This window comes from Rhipicephalus sanguineus, chromosome 3, assembly GCF_013339695.2.
Source record: "Rhipicephalus sanguineus isolate Rsan-2018 chromosome 3, BIME_Rsan_1.4, whole genome shotgun sequence".
NCBI lineage: Eukaryota > Metazoa > Arthropoda > Arachnida > Ixodida > Ixodidae > Rhipicephalus > Rhipicephalus sanguineus.
This window is the reverse complement of record NC_051178.1, coordinates 15,969,343-15,986,881: the sequence shown is the minus strand read 5'-3', so window position 1 is coordinate 15,986,881 and position 17,539 is coordinate 15,969,343. Positions and strand designations below refer to the sequence as shown.

Sequence of the window (17,539 nt, the reverse complement as noted above, 5' to 3'; positions counted from 1 at the left end):
GTGAATTTTTTAGGGTGACTTAGTTCTGAAGGGGAAATAACTACTCACAAACTGAGCTTTTTGGTAGATCTGCACGGTTGTAAATTATCGTTGTGTTTATGGCTCTTGTGCGTGCAGTCATTTGAGGAGTACATCCAGCGCTCCCCGCTGCCTGGCTGCTATGAGAGCCACTTCCAGGGCTACTGGAAGCACCTGGTGGTGCGTTCCAATTCTGCTGGGCAGCTGATGGCCATCGTCGTCATGCATCCGCAGCAGCTGACACCTGTAAGGGGCCGTCTCTCTGGGTAGGCTTTGTAAAGGTGCAGAAAACAGTGTCTGCTGTCCTGGAAGAGTCCGGTCTGTGTGACCGTCACAAAGACAATCTTTACCTTTGACCAAAGCTTATGAAGTCGCTCCTTTTTCTGCAACTGTTGCTTCTACAGACCATGTCTCAGTTCCCAAGCATGATGTTACTCACTCTGATAAATGTGTGCTTGTTTGTCTTGGCCATGACCACAGCTTTCTGAAGGCATTCTGGTTTGGCCAGAAGCACTATGAGCAGAGGCTCGCCAGGCCGGGTCAAGCTCATTCAGGGGTGGCAGATGTTCTGCACTAAGCTTGTGGTAGAGCCCCATCTTCTTTTTTTTCTTCTTTTTCGCACCTCGAGGGCTTGTTTCCAGTACAGACAGACAGTTTCCCAAGCAGGCTTACGAGTTGGGGGATATGCTTGGAATCATCATGGAAAAGCTGGGAAAGTAAGGGAAGTTGAGAAATTGGTAGACACCCTGCCTTTGTTTTTCATCCCTCCAGTGTGGAAACTCGCAGCGTTTTTCTCGATTCCCGAGTGTTTGTTTCGAGATACAGTGTGAAGAGAAGCATTGTCGTTCACCATCTCACGGGATGTGCCTCGTGAAATGATGCAGGAGGAGCTGTCACGAGAGAAGCAAGGCCTGGTCGAGCACTTTGTCCACGGTCCGGGCAGGGAGGGCTGCAGCCTGTCGTCCCTCTACTTCCAGGCTTGGTCAGTTCTGTTGCAGGCCGCACTACGGTCACTTTGAACAAAATCAGCCGGTCAAAACACAGGCAGTTTCATGTAAAATGGCCCTTGTGCATTTCGCTCCGGGATCTGATTCTTCTAATACAGCAACCAGACTGTATTGCTTTCACGATCGAGTGGAGAAGTTTCTTGAAATGCAGGGTGGGGGACTAAAGATCACCTTTGAAATGCTGCAAAATAATAACGTCCAATTCTTAGACATTTTTATCTAATCAACGAGTTTGCTAGACACCCGCTCTAAGCTTGTTGTGTTCAAGGTGCAATCAGTAGCAAGCCAAATGAAAAATAGCCTCTTGCTGAACAGCCAGCACGAGTCCATCATCACACCTGTGTGCAAAAGACTCCTGCAAAAAATAAAATTCTCGAGAAGAAGATGATAAGCAAGAGAAAGAAATAATGTAATGCCACGTGTGATACCACGAGCTAAAGAAAGCAGGCACCCAGTCCACCTAGTGTTTTCTGCTGTCTTCAAACGTCCGATGCCGTGTAATGCAATGAAAAATCAGAAGCACTGGCTGTGCACTGCGAATCACGAAGCAAAATTCACCGAGTGCACTTGGACATCATTCACAAGACACGTGTGAAAAGTTGTGGCTAAGTGTACATTGAACAAACTGGGCAGCTAAGAGCATTTTAAATAAGAGCTCCGTACTCTACTGCTCGGTGACACTGACTTCCAGAAATATGCAAAATGCAAAGAAGACTTAGTGCATCGCTAAAGCAGTTTAATTTTTCTAGATAAACATAGAGACAGTATGCTTGCCCTTCAGCTTTTGGCCTAGCTGGGGTTTCTTCCATAAAGTTGGCAATTGGGCCCCCGTCTTGTCTGTTTCTATCCTCGAATGAAGTTTTTGGTCAGAAGTGTAAGCTTTCACAATAGGACAGGAGGATGTTTGGGTAAACGTCCAGGCCAGCACGTGCGGAGGACAAAGAAACAGACGACACGAGTGCCGATTCACATCTAAGATCTTTATTGCAAACAAAATATACACGTTTGAAATAAAATGCGGAATGACGTTTCGGCTCCCCTGACGGGAGCCTTGTTCACAAATGATTTGTGAACAAGGCTCCCATCAGGGGAGCCAAAACGTCATTCCGCATTTTATTTCATGGTCGGTGTCCTGCTTTTATTCTATCATGTTACTTCCCGACCAGACGGGTTTCCGTCAAAGCCTCGACTTCAAAATATACGTTTAACTCACATGATGTGTGCCAGATAAATGGGAAAAAGCCATTCAAGTATTCTATTTCTTTTTCACGCAGTGTGATAGGCGTTTGCCTGACACACCAAGTAGAATCTATGTGCATGTGATATGCCTCAGCTATCTCTCGGCTTGTTTGATTCTTATTGTTGAACAATACAGCAGTTTCCTGAAACAGGGGTTCACATAGGCATCTTCTGCAGGGTGCAGCCAAGTGAGAACTAGTAGGATTTTGGACAGCAGCGTGTTGCTGTCTGAGGTGAACATTTAAGCAACAACCGGTCTGCCTGTAATACACTTTGCCACAAGATAGCGGCATTGCATAGGCAACCCCCACGGAGCACGGCACCAACTTCCACGTGTGCTTAATCTGACACAAGGTGATTGGCCTGGGTTTGTTTGTCAGATGGCATAACCTACCTAACTGGTTCCTCGCAGAAGATACTGCTTGTATTTGATATTTAGTAGCTACCTTCTTTAAACCAAGTGCCATCCGGTGTGGATACGTAATGACTGCAAATTTCTTTCTGTCTCCTGGTGTCTTGTTGAGGGTTGCCCCTTTTAAACCATTTTAAAAGCCCTTCACAAACGGAAATGATTGTGGCCTTAGAGAATGCCGCATCTTTTAACCGGCCTAGCTGCCGTGGAAAGCTGAGCTGCGCGACATGGTGTCATGACTTCCTGAGGGCAGAGCCCAAACATGTTGCCACTATGCCCCCTCACACATATTTCGAATGTGCCAACGAAAAATTTATTATTGGTTTGCAATATCTGGGATTGTATTGCCAACAAATGTGCTACGCGTCGAATCTAAAAACTGGATTTCATTATTAGAAGGCAACCTGTAGGTCGTGGGTGAAAGCCAGACCCAGTCCCCCGTCTTGAAATGTGGAGTGGATTTTATTCACTTCCTCAGGCTTATTTTGCAAACGCATAATTACTAAACAGTCATCTACGAACCTGAAGATTTTCACTGTCGCTGCTGTCAAGGTTCCTCTCGGTCAACCTTATTGAGCAATACTTGGCTCAGAATGGGCGCTACCCGAGAGCCTGTGCATACGCCCCGCCTCTGGATCATCACTTTTTCACCCCAAAGCAAAAAGGTGGACTGCAAGTAAAACAACAAGAGCTCAAGAAAGTACTGTACTTGCACGCCAGTTTCATTTCGGAATTTTAACTCGTCATTTTTGGTGCTACATTCTTTGATGACACCATCGTACTAGCTGCGCCAGCTTGGAGCTTGACCGCAGTGGTGACGTCTCAGAAGTTGCGGGTCACCTTCAGGTCACCTGAGATGATGTCAATGTCGCAAGGTGTGGCGTACAGCACTGGATCGTGCACGCAAACCTTAAAATTCCTATGAATTTCCCTCCAAGCCATATTCGCTGTTGAGATTTGGTAGATGATATATGCATGTTCACGGGAATCGATCCTGCAGGCTATCTCGGCCGCGAAATTTTGGGTCAGTACTCCTTTAAAGGGAAACTGAAGTGGTTTTAGAATTCGGTAAAACTTTGTTGTTAACAAGGACCAACATTATTGTTGACAATGGTGTAATTTTTTTCGCTGTTGTGGACAGGAGCTTTAAAATACGCGAAAGAAAAGTTAGTCTTGCTCCGCTCACGCAAACACACCGAAAGTGTGGGTGTGGAAACGAACTAACTGGAACTACGTCATAGTCGGTAATTTTGGCGGAGTCGCACAGCATTGTCGTATCTCCAACCGTGGCCTCCGTGACTACTTCCGGCTGAGTGCGTTGGTGGAACTGATCACGAAGGCCATGCTTTAACAGAGCCGATGGCGCCGATGACGCGGCACAACGAAGGTGACGTCACCGCCTTCGCTCGGCAGTTTAAGAAGCCTTACGGCTGCAGCCACTGTTTTTTGCTAAGAAATGCCATTTGCGTTCACTTCTGTGAGCTCTTACATTGGTTTCTGAATTCGGCAGGGATCAAAGTATGATTACAGATTCCAAAGTCATTTTTTTAAAAAAGTGCTTCAGCTTCCCTTTTAAAGGAGCACTGACACAAAAATTTTGCACCTTGTTTTTTTGTTGTTGCAATAGATAGCTTATGATCCACTCCACTTATCACGGCTGCAAACCTTGTTTGCGCGAGTGCACGACGGTTATTTATTTAGAGACGTTTTTAGAGCACCCAGTCGCAGTTTCAGTTTCAAAGAGCACCGAGCTAGGCAGCACTACTTCCGGAGGACGGGTAAACACAGCTGGCCACGTGACCACGCAAAATTGTGACGTAGGCGACGCGCGAGAGTGGGTGCGGCGGGCACCGCACTTACGGTTTGTCTGCTACGCCAGTTCGTCTGATGCGGGACACTTCGAGCTGCTTGCTTTTTGATCCGCATTTTTCACGCTAGAAGTGCGGACGTCGTCCGTGTCGTTGCCAGGCATGGTTCGAGCAGTCAATAGAGCGTTTTAGTCTGTCTGGCATTAAAAAAGGCGTCGCGTAAAACCAAATAAAGTGTCCCCAAGGTGGCACTAGGTCAGTGGCGTCAGCTATGGAGGATTAGAAACAACTAACAAACGCGTAATCTATGTCCTCCGAGCATTCGGAAGCGCCCATCTCGACTCGTTAACCCTACAGCATCAATTATTTGACTATGGCTCTCAAAAACGGTGCCGAATCGGGACGAATACATTGCTGTCGAAGCTTAAGGACATGAATCTAAAGCAAATGGAAGCATCAGTTCGGAGCTTACACGCTACAGAGCGCACGGCGGCCACTTGATAGATTCGAAGTGGACGACAACCGCTTTTGGCAATGCGGCCATGTTTTTTGGAGGCGCGAATGCCTCGCCGGAGAAGCTTGCCATGCACGTTGGACAGCTCTCGCGCGTGCGGCGACGGCCGATGTTCTGCGGCACCACGCCGTTGCGGCAGGCTTGCCGCTAGCGTTAGCGGGCCATGACATCTGCCAAATGGCATGACGAGCGAACAGCGGAAGGGAGCACAACCAGCACACGCAAAGCCGCAGGCACGGAGGAAGAAATGGCAGGTAGCACAAGCGCAAGGGCACAACCAGCAACCAACCAACACAAACTCGTGACGTAGGTTTGTTTACATATCCGTCGCGTTGATGTCGGTGTCGCGAGGTGCTCGCATCTCGCTCAGTCGCGTGGCATGCACTTTAAAATTGATTTTAAATATGTTCTAGGCTATATTGGCCCTTGATATTTCGTAGACGTTGTGTATGGCTCCACATACATCTATTTCACTCATTATCTCGCCTTCGAAATTTTGTGTCAGTGCTCCTTTAAGGTGGCTTGTTTTTGTCAGGACTTTGGAGGGACTGTGAAATGCTTGCCCATTGGCAATCGTTTTGTTTGTGTCGTGCCTGTGGTGCTTGCAGCCGCCACAGCCGGTGCACGCATGCCCAGGCACCCTTTGAGCTGCTTCACGGCCAGCCTTACCTGGAGGAGACACTGGGGGGCGTGCGCTTCCGCATCTCTCCCGAGTCCTTTTTCCAGGTGGGCCTCCCTCTTGCTTCGTATTTGTTGCTTTACGAGTGAGCAGTACGTAGGCTTTGCAAATTAGTCGCCCAACAAGTGCGAACGGCTATAATAATTCTTGCCCATTATGAAACGTAAGATAAAATTGACGCTTTCTTTAGGCATCGTTAAGGGGAGCACGGGCGACAGTCGCGATGCTTCCTCCCGAAGCCTCGTGCACCTCACCTGGTGTTACACAGCCTCCGGATGTGACATCAATGATGACGTAATTAATGCACTTTAGTCTTCGTTGAGGTGGTGTCCATGTCGTACAACTCTTTGGAAAAGGGAGGAAACAGAAGAAGGAAAGAAACATTAATGTAGTCACCGTGATGTCACAGGATGCCGCTGTCAGTGCTTCATTTAGGCGAGAGCACAAATCGAAGTGGCATGTATGCAGTGTCCCTCGCATGGCAGGACACCTTCGTGGGACGGTCACGGACTTTTATCGCTCACTTGCTCAGTGGGGTGGAAAACCTGGTTATTCAGTACGGTTCCATGCTTAATGAACGGCGTGGAAAAAAAAAGGAGAGAGAAAGGAAGGAGGTGGAACGAGAATGGCGGAACAAGAGTGCGAGCGAGAGCAGCGTAGGAAAATGGCTGTGCTTCCATATAGTATGTGCATGGCATTGTCGCTACAGGTTTTAATTTATGCCCCCGATAAGTTGGGTAGGCTTTGTGCAAAGGCAAACCGCGAGCAAGTCGAAGGCGCAAAAATGTGGCTGTAAAGTCAGACGTGTCAATCTCCCCTGCTGCATTTCTATTATTTATTCGGTACCCACAGTGCCAGAGGCATTATAGTGGGGGAGGGGTTTACAGTCAGTTTGGACAGTTCAATATTTTGTCATACGCAAAGCGTGGAAAACAGTAACGACAACAACAATAGCTGCAGCAGATTGACAACATAGGTTATTCAAAGCAGTATACAATAAATGTGCCAAAAAACACTACACGGTTCAGTCACTTCAACAGGAATCAAAATAAGTGTTTTGATACCGGAGTATAGCCACAATTTTTTTCTTCTACATACCGTGTGAGGGAAAAAAAAAAGAAAAAAAGAACAAAAGATAAGACAATAATTGACACAGTACGTCTTAAAAAAAAGAAAAAAAAAGAGCAAGGAAACAATCATATCAGCAGGGCAAAAGACATTTCATTTGAAGCTACGTTGACGACGTCAGCAGGTAACCTATTCCAGTCGTGGATGGTTTTTGGAAAGAATGATTTCTTAAGAAGTTCTGTCCGGCATAGAACCTCTCGTACTTTTCACTCATGGTCCATGCATTGTGACCTATAGTGAGGCGGCATTATATACGTGTCTCTCTGCATTATTAATCATACCGTAGTGTATGGAATGAAAAAGCTTCCCGATACCACTGTACCTTATACCACTTTCATGTGATAATGTGTACGTTGAGTAGACTGGGTGCTGCATTAATATGTGCCTGCGTGAGCACTACACTGCTCTGAAAGGCCAGGCTAACCTGCACTTGTCCCTGTGGATGTGTTCCATTGTTTGGCAACACCACCATTTTGTACCGTCACAGGGAGCAGATGCAGTGGGAAATCGTGGAGGCTGCCCACGTCAGTGTTTTGTCCAATGCATGCGTCACTTGGGCCTCGACTGCCTTTCTGAACAAAGAGCTCGGTTATCTCACCTTATGAAGTTAGTTATCGCTCTCTCAGTTTTAACTTTTTTTTCTAACCAGACCCTCCTGTAAACGTGTTGTGTGACCCATGCTATTTAAGCATTGTTGTGCGCAATGAATGTTTCATTTATCACACGGGTGACTTAGCAGTCACCACTTGTTCTCTCTCCTTTATTTTTTACGCCGTTCATTAGGTACGCAAGGTTGACACCAGCTACATTAGACTTTCGGCTCGTGTGTCACGTAAGGCCTTCATAAGATCTTGAAAAACATTGAGGTACCGCTATGGTGTCTGTATTCTTCCTCCATCCAGATACTGCAGCTTCTTCCTCTGAGCAACCTGTGAGTGGAAGATGCTGACAACTTCATTGTTTCACCTCTTTCATGAAAAATCTGAACAATGCAGTGTACCAGGACATTGAGCAGTTTCATGGGATCCCTGTCTCTTTTTTACCTGCACGTAAAGGGATGTTGCTTTTCCTGCAGTTATTTTAGTTGTATTGATGAGAACTAACAGACAAGAAAGCCAAGGAAAGTATAGGGCATGTTCTAGGCAGTAAAAGTGCGATAGAAGTGAGATTAAAGTGGATGAAAAGATAACTTGCTGCCAGCAGGGAATGAACCTGCGAGCTTCGAATAACGCGTCCGCTTTAATTTACTCCCATTTATATCACTATTACTACAGATGTCATCCTCTATACTTTCCTCGAATTAATTGTCTGTTAGTTCTCATTAAAGGGGTGGTGTCACCGAATTTGAGGCTATAAAAAGCCTGCTGGAGGCTTCCTCTGTATGCAAGGACACTCAGCACGAAGTGTTGGACACAGCAAACATTTAGAATGTACTTTAACTCGCTTTCAAAGTGTGCCTAAATGCTCATTCTCGCTATCTAGATCCATCGCTAGTGCAACTGACACAACGTCACTGTAGGAAGCGTAACGAAAGTCTTAGTGACGTCAGACCACATTGGAGTGACGTCCAGTGAGCTCTGCTCCCACAGCTATGCTGCACCCGGCAAGCCTAAAGCCCCTTGATCTAAGAAACTAACGACACTATCCTCGGCGCATGCGTTTCCTCCTCGATTCTCCTCGCACGGCGCCATTTTTCAAGCCACTTGCACACCCCGTGGCAGAGAAAACTTTGAAAAATGGTGACAACAAGTTAGAGAACACTGAAATGAACGTTTATCAAAATATTAGTTTCTTCCAAAAGCCGTGTAAATGGGGCATGCTAATTTAAAAGGCTTTATGGAGCATTCCATCGTGCAGATGTTTTTTCTGCCACATGTTAACATGCTTTACATTTGCATCTGATATAGTTTAGCTTGCGTCAAGTCTGCCTGTGTCTGGATTTCTTGCCTCTTTCCTGTGCACGCATGTGCAACGCAGGTACTTACAGCATCGCATCTTGTAATGACTTCGCGGACAATACATTGTCAATCCATGTGTTATCTTGACGTGAAAGTAGATTTGTGTGGTGGTCTCCAAACTGAACGAGACGCTTGCGCAGTGTCAGTACGATCGAGTGGTGCCAACAGTAACTCATCTACCGCAATAGGACAAGCGCCGGAGAAAGATTTTTCAGAATAGTATTTTTACGTTGGTGTCAAAGAAACTAGCACTCGGTTTACCTGTGAGAGGAGACATTCCGTACCTTGAGGATAAGTAAACGCCTCTAGTAACGTATTATGATAGTTCACACGAAAATGCCGTTTCGGTATGTAGTAGCAGAGTTGCAATTGTGATTTTTATTAGGCAAAAAAAATTTTTTCAGAACCAAAATCAGAGTGCTATACCAGCAGGATGTTTTATTTTCATGCAAGCGCAACTCGTTGGTTGATACGTAACTAAAAAAGCGTCGTATCATATTCAGCACCAGAATCATTGCCAGTGCATAACTATGGTATGAAATAGTAATGTTTCGAAAAATACAATGTCAAGAAAATAGAAAAGTGGTAACAGTATATCACTGCACAAATATACGCTGATTTACACATGACACAGAAGTTTCACTGCGACAAAAGGTGGACGGAAGATGATATCTCGCACTATCAGCTTGTTCTTTACAAACAGCGGCTTTATATTCTCAGAAGTGACAGTGAGGAGAGGTATAGCACGTTTTCTTTTGAGCCGAGCCGCTTTTTGCAAAGAATATTCCATGCCGATATTCGTGCAGTTGAGATTGGCTGCACATTAACACTCAAGCCGATAATTTTATGAGCTCTATAGTCGGAAACAGCCCAAAAAACACTTAGAAAATAACAGTTTACATGCAGTGAGCATTGATAGAAGTAGTATCCCACGACACAAAGAAGCGCTGTTTTCGAAGGTCCATTCAAAGTATACAGCTTAACAGGGGCAACTGCAGTGCCTTTACGATAAGCATAGGCACTCATCAGGTGAATGGTCATAAAGCAGACAACACCGTAATCAATGGCGGTGTCACGCGGGCACTTTTGATCGTGATCGGGGCCGACCCGCATTAGGCTCAATCCGGATCAGGTGCTGCTACACGGTCACTTTAATAGCGATCGGGTTCGATGGGGCTCGAGACCATCGCGATCTACTCATCGACATCTGGCTTCCAGATAGCGATCTGACTTACGTTTGCGCTAAGCTCGACCCGGATTAGTTTGTACTGTATAGTAGCAATGATTGTTGATCGCGATTAAGAAATTTGATCGGGATTGACTCTGATCACGATGAAAAGTGCCCGTGTGATGCCGGTACAAGAGATAATCTAGTTTCTTATTAGTGAACGGACAGCGCCTTAATGCAGGTGTGACTAAGACAAGCCATTTCGGCCGCGGCCAGCTAGGTAACGGCTCACTTGCGCTATCATGATATCATTGCTTTGGTGTTTGTGCACTGCTTGTTTTCCCTTTTGTTGTTCTTGCGCCAGATCGTATTTGTGTCATTGTTTTTGCATGTGGATACCCCCCTCCCCTCTTCTCGAAAAAAAAAAAAAAAACCTTATTTGGATCAAGGGTCATTCGTCCACTTGTTTTTTTTTTCACCAAACATTCACGTTAAATGGATCCTAACAATCACGATAAGCGTGATTGAGAAGCTGTATCATCGCACGTAATTGTTCACAGTGGAAAGCATGAATAACAGCTGCCAACGTGCGAAGTGATGGAGTGTCAGTGGAATATTCAGCATATTGAGAACAACCTCATTTTTATGCAACGCAGAAATACCCGTGAAAAAAAAAAGAACGTTTATGAGGAGCCATAATAATATTTAAAATGTAACATTCGGCAATGCTTTCACACGAGCGATAAGAAAGGCACCTTACCTCGCAAAGAACACTGTTCTATGTCGAAACAAAGTAATTTCGGCCGGTGTTATGCAGGCACTGCTTCTTGCACACGCTGTCACGCTTACCTTGCAGTATCATAAGAAGTGCATAACCATTTGTATACTGGTTTTTGCAGTTAAAAGTGCAAGAGCACGGCATAGCGCAAACACACAGTGCATAAAACCATGCACGCGCAACGTTTGCCACAAGGAGTCGCAGAGAAAGATGGCACAAGCAAAAAAGAAAAATACCAGCAAAACACAAGATTGACGCATCTCTAAGGGCAACCGCGAAGGAGACAACCGTTGCGCACAAAAAGCAGCGGAGAACGGAAGGGTGCGAAAGGGGCAAGAAGGGAGAGAGGAGAACGCGCGCGTGGCGGCAAGTACAATGAATGGCGGTACTTTCCCAAGATCAAGGGGCTTTAGGCAAGCCAAGAGAGCATCGGCTGCAACCCTACGCTAATTTTTTCTGAGCTTGTTACCGAGGTAGCCGAGCTTGCTCTCATTTTGCAAAGTGCTTCGCATCGTCACGCAAACCTGTGAAGGCGACATTAGCTAAGTTTAGTTCATTCACACGCTTCTTTGCTTTTTGCCGTAGCAGTAAACGTGAGAGGCTGGATAGGTGGGGCCACCTGGTGGTGCTGAGATGAACCAGGCAAGCACAGAATTGCTGTTGCAGAAACCTAATGTATTCTCTGCTGGTGTAAATTCTCGGCAGCACCATCGATCCAAATGCGTTGCCTTTTAAAACATTTTTTTGCCATTGTAAATCAGCGAAAACAAAGAAACACACCGATAATTGTGGTTGCACGAAGTGTCGCAAGATGTCGATACCATCGTCCGGTAACTCGGTACTTCGGAAACATCTCTGCATATACTGGACTACCATACACACCCAGTATTCTGTATCAGAAAACTTCAGCAAGTGTTGAAGGTGTGCAAGGCCAGACGATGCAACACTGCGTGCGTCACAGCTTTGTTGGCCCAGGCTTTCTACACTGTGACGCCAATGTCGAGCCCAGAAACCAAAACCGAAAGTCATTCACATGAATAAGGTGATATTAAATTATTTAGCGAGAATACATGAATCTTGGAGCGTTTATCACGCTTCCTGGAGCAATGAGAAATGTTTGCAACAAAGAATGCGTGAGCTGAAAATTTGATGGCACCACTCCTTTAATGCTGTGTCCAGCAAAGAAAAACGAGCCCTTAAAGATTCCGCTTCTTTCGTGTCTTAAAGTGTGTATGTTATTCATACTTTGTGTACTTCAGGATTTTGGTTTTTTTACACACCTGTAATATGCACAAATGTTCCAAAAGCTAGATGAATTCAATATTCTAAAAGATTCACTCCAACTTAACACAACAAGCATTAACAAAATTTGGAACATTTTTGCATTTATCCTAGGTAGGACACTGAGTGCACATACATTTTACAGCATAAGATGTTGTTATTAGCTCACAAGAAGAGTCAATTTTGATGGTGATGTCTGCTGCTGCCAGTGTTTGTTGCAGCTGTTGTGCACTACGAGAAAAAACAACAACCAAGGCTTGAGCTGAAATTGTACTCGGGCTTTCTGCGTGGCAGTCAAGTAATCTATCCTCAGAGCCATGCCAGTGGTTGAAACTGTTTCACAAAAAGGCCTTATACAGGTTCCATAAAGCCAGGAATCACGTTGACAGATGTAATTTTGCACGGCAGAAGAGTAAAAGAAAACCAGGAGTGAATAACACAAGGTGAATTGTGTGATGAGTGCACGCTTTAATAAAAGCTTGCCACCTGTTACAAGGGGCTCAGTCCTACTTCTTTTTCATCATCATCAGCCACAGCATCAACAAAGTGTGATGCTCCATAGGTGTGCATATTTCCTCATGGAGGCTCAGTGGGTGCTTTGCAGAATTCTGACTTGGAATAGTGGTAGGTCGTGACGAGAGCGCCAACTGGGGATGGCGCTTGTCCTCCTCGTCTGTTCTGCTGTTGTGATGGGTGCATCGCTACTTTGCAAAATGATGATAATTTGTGGCATACCTTGGAACCGCGCTTGCAGCATGGGCATCCCAAGAGAGTTTACAATGGGCTCTAGGAAGGCTGCTCCTCCAGCTTAGACTGCGACTGCTTTGCGTGTTCTGTGCAGGCCGGGCGTTCTTTTACTAAAAATCCAACTTGGTTAGGAAAGAATGCACACAACATTGATGCCACTTACTTATGTGTGCCTCCTCATGTTTAAATTTCAGTTAAAATTTTAGTTTGAAGCTCAGCATTTCTGGACAATGCCTCTCATACTGTTGTGTGTACATTTTTGAGGGCCTCATTGCGCTGGAATGTCTTAGCCTTGTGCTGCAGAATGTGTAGGGGTGGTCAAAGTTTCCAGGCCACTATGCCATCTAATCCTGTGGCAGTGTGGGCTCGGGAACTTTGGACCACCCCTGTAGATTGCAGCGCTACGATCCATGTTGTGCTTATTAGGAGTGCTTCAGCACCTTGATAAGTGCAAGAATAAACGGGTTTCTTGCAACCATTGTTGGACTTGACACAGTGCAAATCTGCCGCTTACATTAGTGCGAATATGACTTGTTCCACTCAGTATCTTTTTGTGATAATGTGATGCTTCCATTTAAATGGCCACATCTGTGCCTAATCCTAACTATGTTGAATGGTTGCAGGTGAATAGCCCAGTGGCAACGTACTTGTATGATGCTGTGCGACAACTGCTCCGTCCAAAACCTCAAGGCACCCTGCTTGATGTTTGCTGTGGAACAGGTGGGTGAACTGCTGTCGTGCTGGTGCTAAACAGTGCAGTGCAAGCATCTTGTGCCCTGGTGTTGCTTCAGAAAATGTGCACTCCCGAGAAGTAGTCATTTAGCAGGTGCTGTTAATAAAAATAATAAAAATGGCTGTGGATCTGCTTGATGTTGTTTTTTTGGGTGGATGAATGTGCTGCGCATGCTCATGTTTAAAATTTGTCATGTGTTGGTTGAGAATGAGCTGTTCGCTTGAAATAAAAATCAGTTGGAAGTTAGCACTCGTCCGTTTGTTGCCGACCCTTGTGTAAAAGTTTTTGTGCTTAGGGTTATTGGGTGTGGAGTACCAACTAACTCAAAACGTTGCATTGTTAAGTGTGATTGTGCCCAACATGGAGTTAGTGCAGACTCTGGAGGAGACGTTCCCCATACAGTCCATGCACTGAAATCTCCTACCGGATGGGTGCCTCCTTGCATGCAAAAAAGCCTGTTCCTGTGGAATAAAATTCAGCTCAAGTCCAGCGTTCATGGTGTGCTCTTCTACTTTGTGCATGTACGGTATGTTTTTGACATGCTGAAAGATGTACAGCTACCCAAATCTTTAACTGGCGTGCGTAAGCAGCAGCTTTTCTGTGCGTCAGCACCACATCACGAAGCCAACTTGCAAACATAGGTTGGAAAAAGAAGTTGAGCTTACTCGGACTCGTTCAAGAAATATATTTAGCGCTTAGGGCTCGCTCGGACTCAGACTCGCCGAAATTTTCCTCAACCGGACTCACTTGGACTCAAGCTTACCAACTTATTACTCAACCGGACTCACTCAGACTCACGGACCGATCCGAGTCTGAGTGAGCCAACTCGTGAGTGAGCTTGCCGACACATGCTTGCAAACAAGGCGAGGGTAAGTGCATGCCCACATATTGCACTCGGCAGGGCCATCGTCGGCTAGGCAGTACATTCTTGAAAACGTGGCTCCGTCATAAGGCACCGACACACACACAACAGTCACCGCTAACGCACGCCAGTTAAAGATTTGGGTGGCTGTACCATAATATTCTTTTTTAATGTTACCTCAAAGTTGTTTCCTGCTCTTTAGTAGTACTCATTCTGAATGGCCTGGAATAGGAAATTTAATTTCGGGGAGGCATTTCAAGAGAGAGACTGAGCCTCGTAGGGTTCAGGGAATTCACGTAGGTATGAGCAGCTTGCATTTTCAGAATTGGCTTATGGTTTTGTGTATTGCACTTTGGTATTTCCTCTTGAATCGTCAATGTTTGCTGAACCTGCAGGCACAATTGGGCTGACGCTGGCACCTCAACTGCACTCGGTGTTTGGCATGGATGTCTCTGCACAAGCTATCGAGGATGCCAAGTACAACGCTCAGCTCAATGGTCGGTGTTACAGAAGTGCTCTGAACTCTTAAAGTGATTGCCTGGTCGTTTTACAATCGAAAAGGAATGTTCTGAGAAGAAAGTGCATGTGTCATTGTACTCTTAGACAGCTTGCATGGATAAGGCAAGCACGTAATTAATCTGGAAATGAATATCAAATTCAGCACTTTTTGAAAATCTTGCTTCAACGACAGAACAGGCTGGTAACGATGAGGGTGACATCACGTGGGACGACGTCGGGCCACCAAGTGGTCGTGCCAGGCTGTGTTGTATGCAGTTGCACTAGTGCAGCGGCGTCTTTTTGTGACTCCAGGCATTCCTTAATGATGGAAAAAAAAGGGGGAGAACTGGTGTGAGGGATTCAGCCGAATGCAGTGAACTGGGCTAGTTGGTAGTGGTTCGTTACGTTAAAGCACGACAAGAACGAGGAAGAGGCACGCACACGACGGGACACAGCCCCGACTGTCAACTGAAATTTTTTAGTCAAGAAACGTGTTCGTATAGAGAAGGGCAAACTTGTGCACCTGCACACAGTAATCGCAACATGCATTCTTGCAAAAATTAGATACGAAAAAGCTGAAAAGGGGTTCTTACAGGTCAGTTCATTTTCTGCTCACCCAAAGTCTAGAAGTGCTATCTCTCTGTCATATGGGGTAATAGACGGCCGGCTTATGCACTTGCCTTTGTTCTTTTTTTTGTAGGATGCTTCCACGATTTCTCTGGATAGGGTAGCCTTGTGTCTGTACAAAACAGTGGCTTGGTCAAACAAGGGACAACGTGCCCTGTCCTCACAATTTCTACAGTGCGCTGCCAAATGAGAGCATGCAGCGATTCCTTTCAGGTTGTACTTGTGTTCGCTTAACATTTTGTTCAGACGCCGTTCTGTCTTCCCTATGTACATTTGTTTACATGAAATAGGTCTCTCGTACTGCCGCGGCCGCTGGATGAAAAAGTGCACGATACGGCCTGCCGCGTCGGGCGGCTTTCTATGGGAGAGCGCGTGTTGGCCCTAGTTGCAGTTGTGGCCGCTGCGATGCGACGGGGCGGGGAAGGGGAAACGGGGACCGGCGGCTCCGTTGGGGCAGCAGCCGCAGCAAATTAGTTTGTGGTGGTCACAACAGCGATCTCACTCAGCTGTTCTAAGCGCTTTTTTTTCTCTCTCATCTATCGCAGTCATGACATATCATGCATTCAGTTGAGTCCGTTCGCGTAATCTGGCTAAATAGCCACTTAAGTTTCCGTGTACGTGCCGAGCTCCTGGCATTTTGTTTTTCCAGGACTAACTTTTTGCTTTGTGTCTGAAAGAATATTCCACAATGCGCGTAGCAACATTATATGGCGCTGAATGTATGAAAACGTGGTTGTTATGTTTATGTGCGTGTAATCAATGCATCGTTTGTTATTTTAACATATTGATTTCCGTGACATTTCTTTAGCACCTTTCTGAAAATGCTTGACAGGTACAGTAGAACCCCGCTGATACGTTTTTGAAGGGACCGTAGGAAATAAACGTAAGAGACGTGAAACGTAAGAGCCGAAAAAACAGGAAAAACGACAAAATATTTAGTGGTACAAAATTTTATTTCCATGCTTACGAGCAGCACGAAAATTGGCGCGCCTAGCCGCGATCTAGTCGATGGATAGAAACGCGGAGCTGGGGACGGCCTCATCTACAGAAATGTAATCAACGTATGTGATTTTTTTAACACCAACAGCTGTAGGCATGAAAGAACTAAGCACACGCAGTCACGACCAGCGCGGCGAGTCCGACCGCGAACCACGCGCATGACCATGCGAGCTCCAACCAACTCGAACTCCTCCCGTGCTCCGACATATAACGATGATGATGAGTCTACGGCAACGCGATGGCAGAAGTGAATGCCAATCTCGAAGGCCTTGCTTTCGCACGCAATTACGTCATAGACGCCATGTTTGTGCAATACAAATCTCAAAGGCTATGCTTTTGTCAATAGTAAATGCCAATCTCAAAGGCCTTGCTTTCGCGAGCAACTACGTCATAGACGCCATCTTTGCAATGCGAATCTCGAAGGCCATGCTTTTGTTTGCAATTGAAAGATCCTGTTGCTTGCGCCTCTCATGCGGCTAATATTACGGTCAAACCAGGCCAAGCTGCTTGAAAATGCACCATGGCCGCTCTCTTGGGTAGTCACTCGGTCGGCTCCGAGCGCACTTCGCGACGTATCATACGGGAACGGTCCGAAAGTTACGACGTAACAGCGGGGTTCCCAATACATTGTATCCTATGGGAGTTACGCCGGGACCGGCGGAAAACGACGTAGCAGCCGGGAAAACGCAGCAGTGAGGAACGTAACAGCGGGGTTCTACTGTATTTATTTGAAACATCTGACAATACACGTTCATGTTCTTTATACACAGGAAGTGCATGTAAAAACATACGTTGAATCTTTTTCATGATGTCTGATACATGATACTCTGCCGAAAAGTAATTTAGCTTTGGATGCTTGATACTAGCGGATTCTACAAATATAATGACGCACTCCTCATAACTTTGTTGAAAAGGCTGCGGAATTATATATTCATTAGAAGTGGCTTGCAAATATTCTTGACACTTCTTAGCAGGGTAATGTCATCAAATTCATGTATATATAAGGCCGATCACTGGAGTGACTAATATCTCGAAGAATCAAGCTACAACTGAAGTTTTCTTTAACTCAAGATACAAAACCAC

At 45.7% G+C, this 17,539-nt stretch overlaps 1 protein-coding gene across 2 annotated transcripts in view; it reads left to right on the top strand.

Moving 5' to 3' along the window:
• Positions 1 to 17,539, top strand: part of LOC119386464 (tRNA (uracil-5-)-methyltransferase homolog B) — a 100,383-nt gene that overhangs the window by 37,723 nt on the left and 45,121 nt on the right. Inside the window, exons 7-11 of one of the 2 annotated variants that reach the window (XM_049413144.1) lie at positions 118 to 264; positions 903 to 1,000; positions 5,607 to 5,724; positions 13,361 to 13,457; positions 14,728 to 14,829. In XM_049413144.1, coding sequence (XP_049269101.1) covers positions 118 to 264; positions 903 to 1,000; positions 5,607 to 5,724; positions 13,361 to 13,457; positions 14,728 to 14,829 — 562 coding nt within the window. The remainder of the gene's footprint in view (positions 1 to 117; positions 265 to 902; positions 1,001 to 5,606; positions 5,725 to 13,360; positions 13,458 to 14,727; positions 14,830 to 17,539) is intronic. The other variant, XM_049413145.1, reaches the window with a different exon arrangement.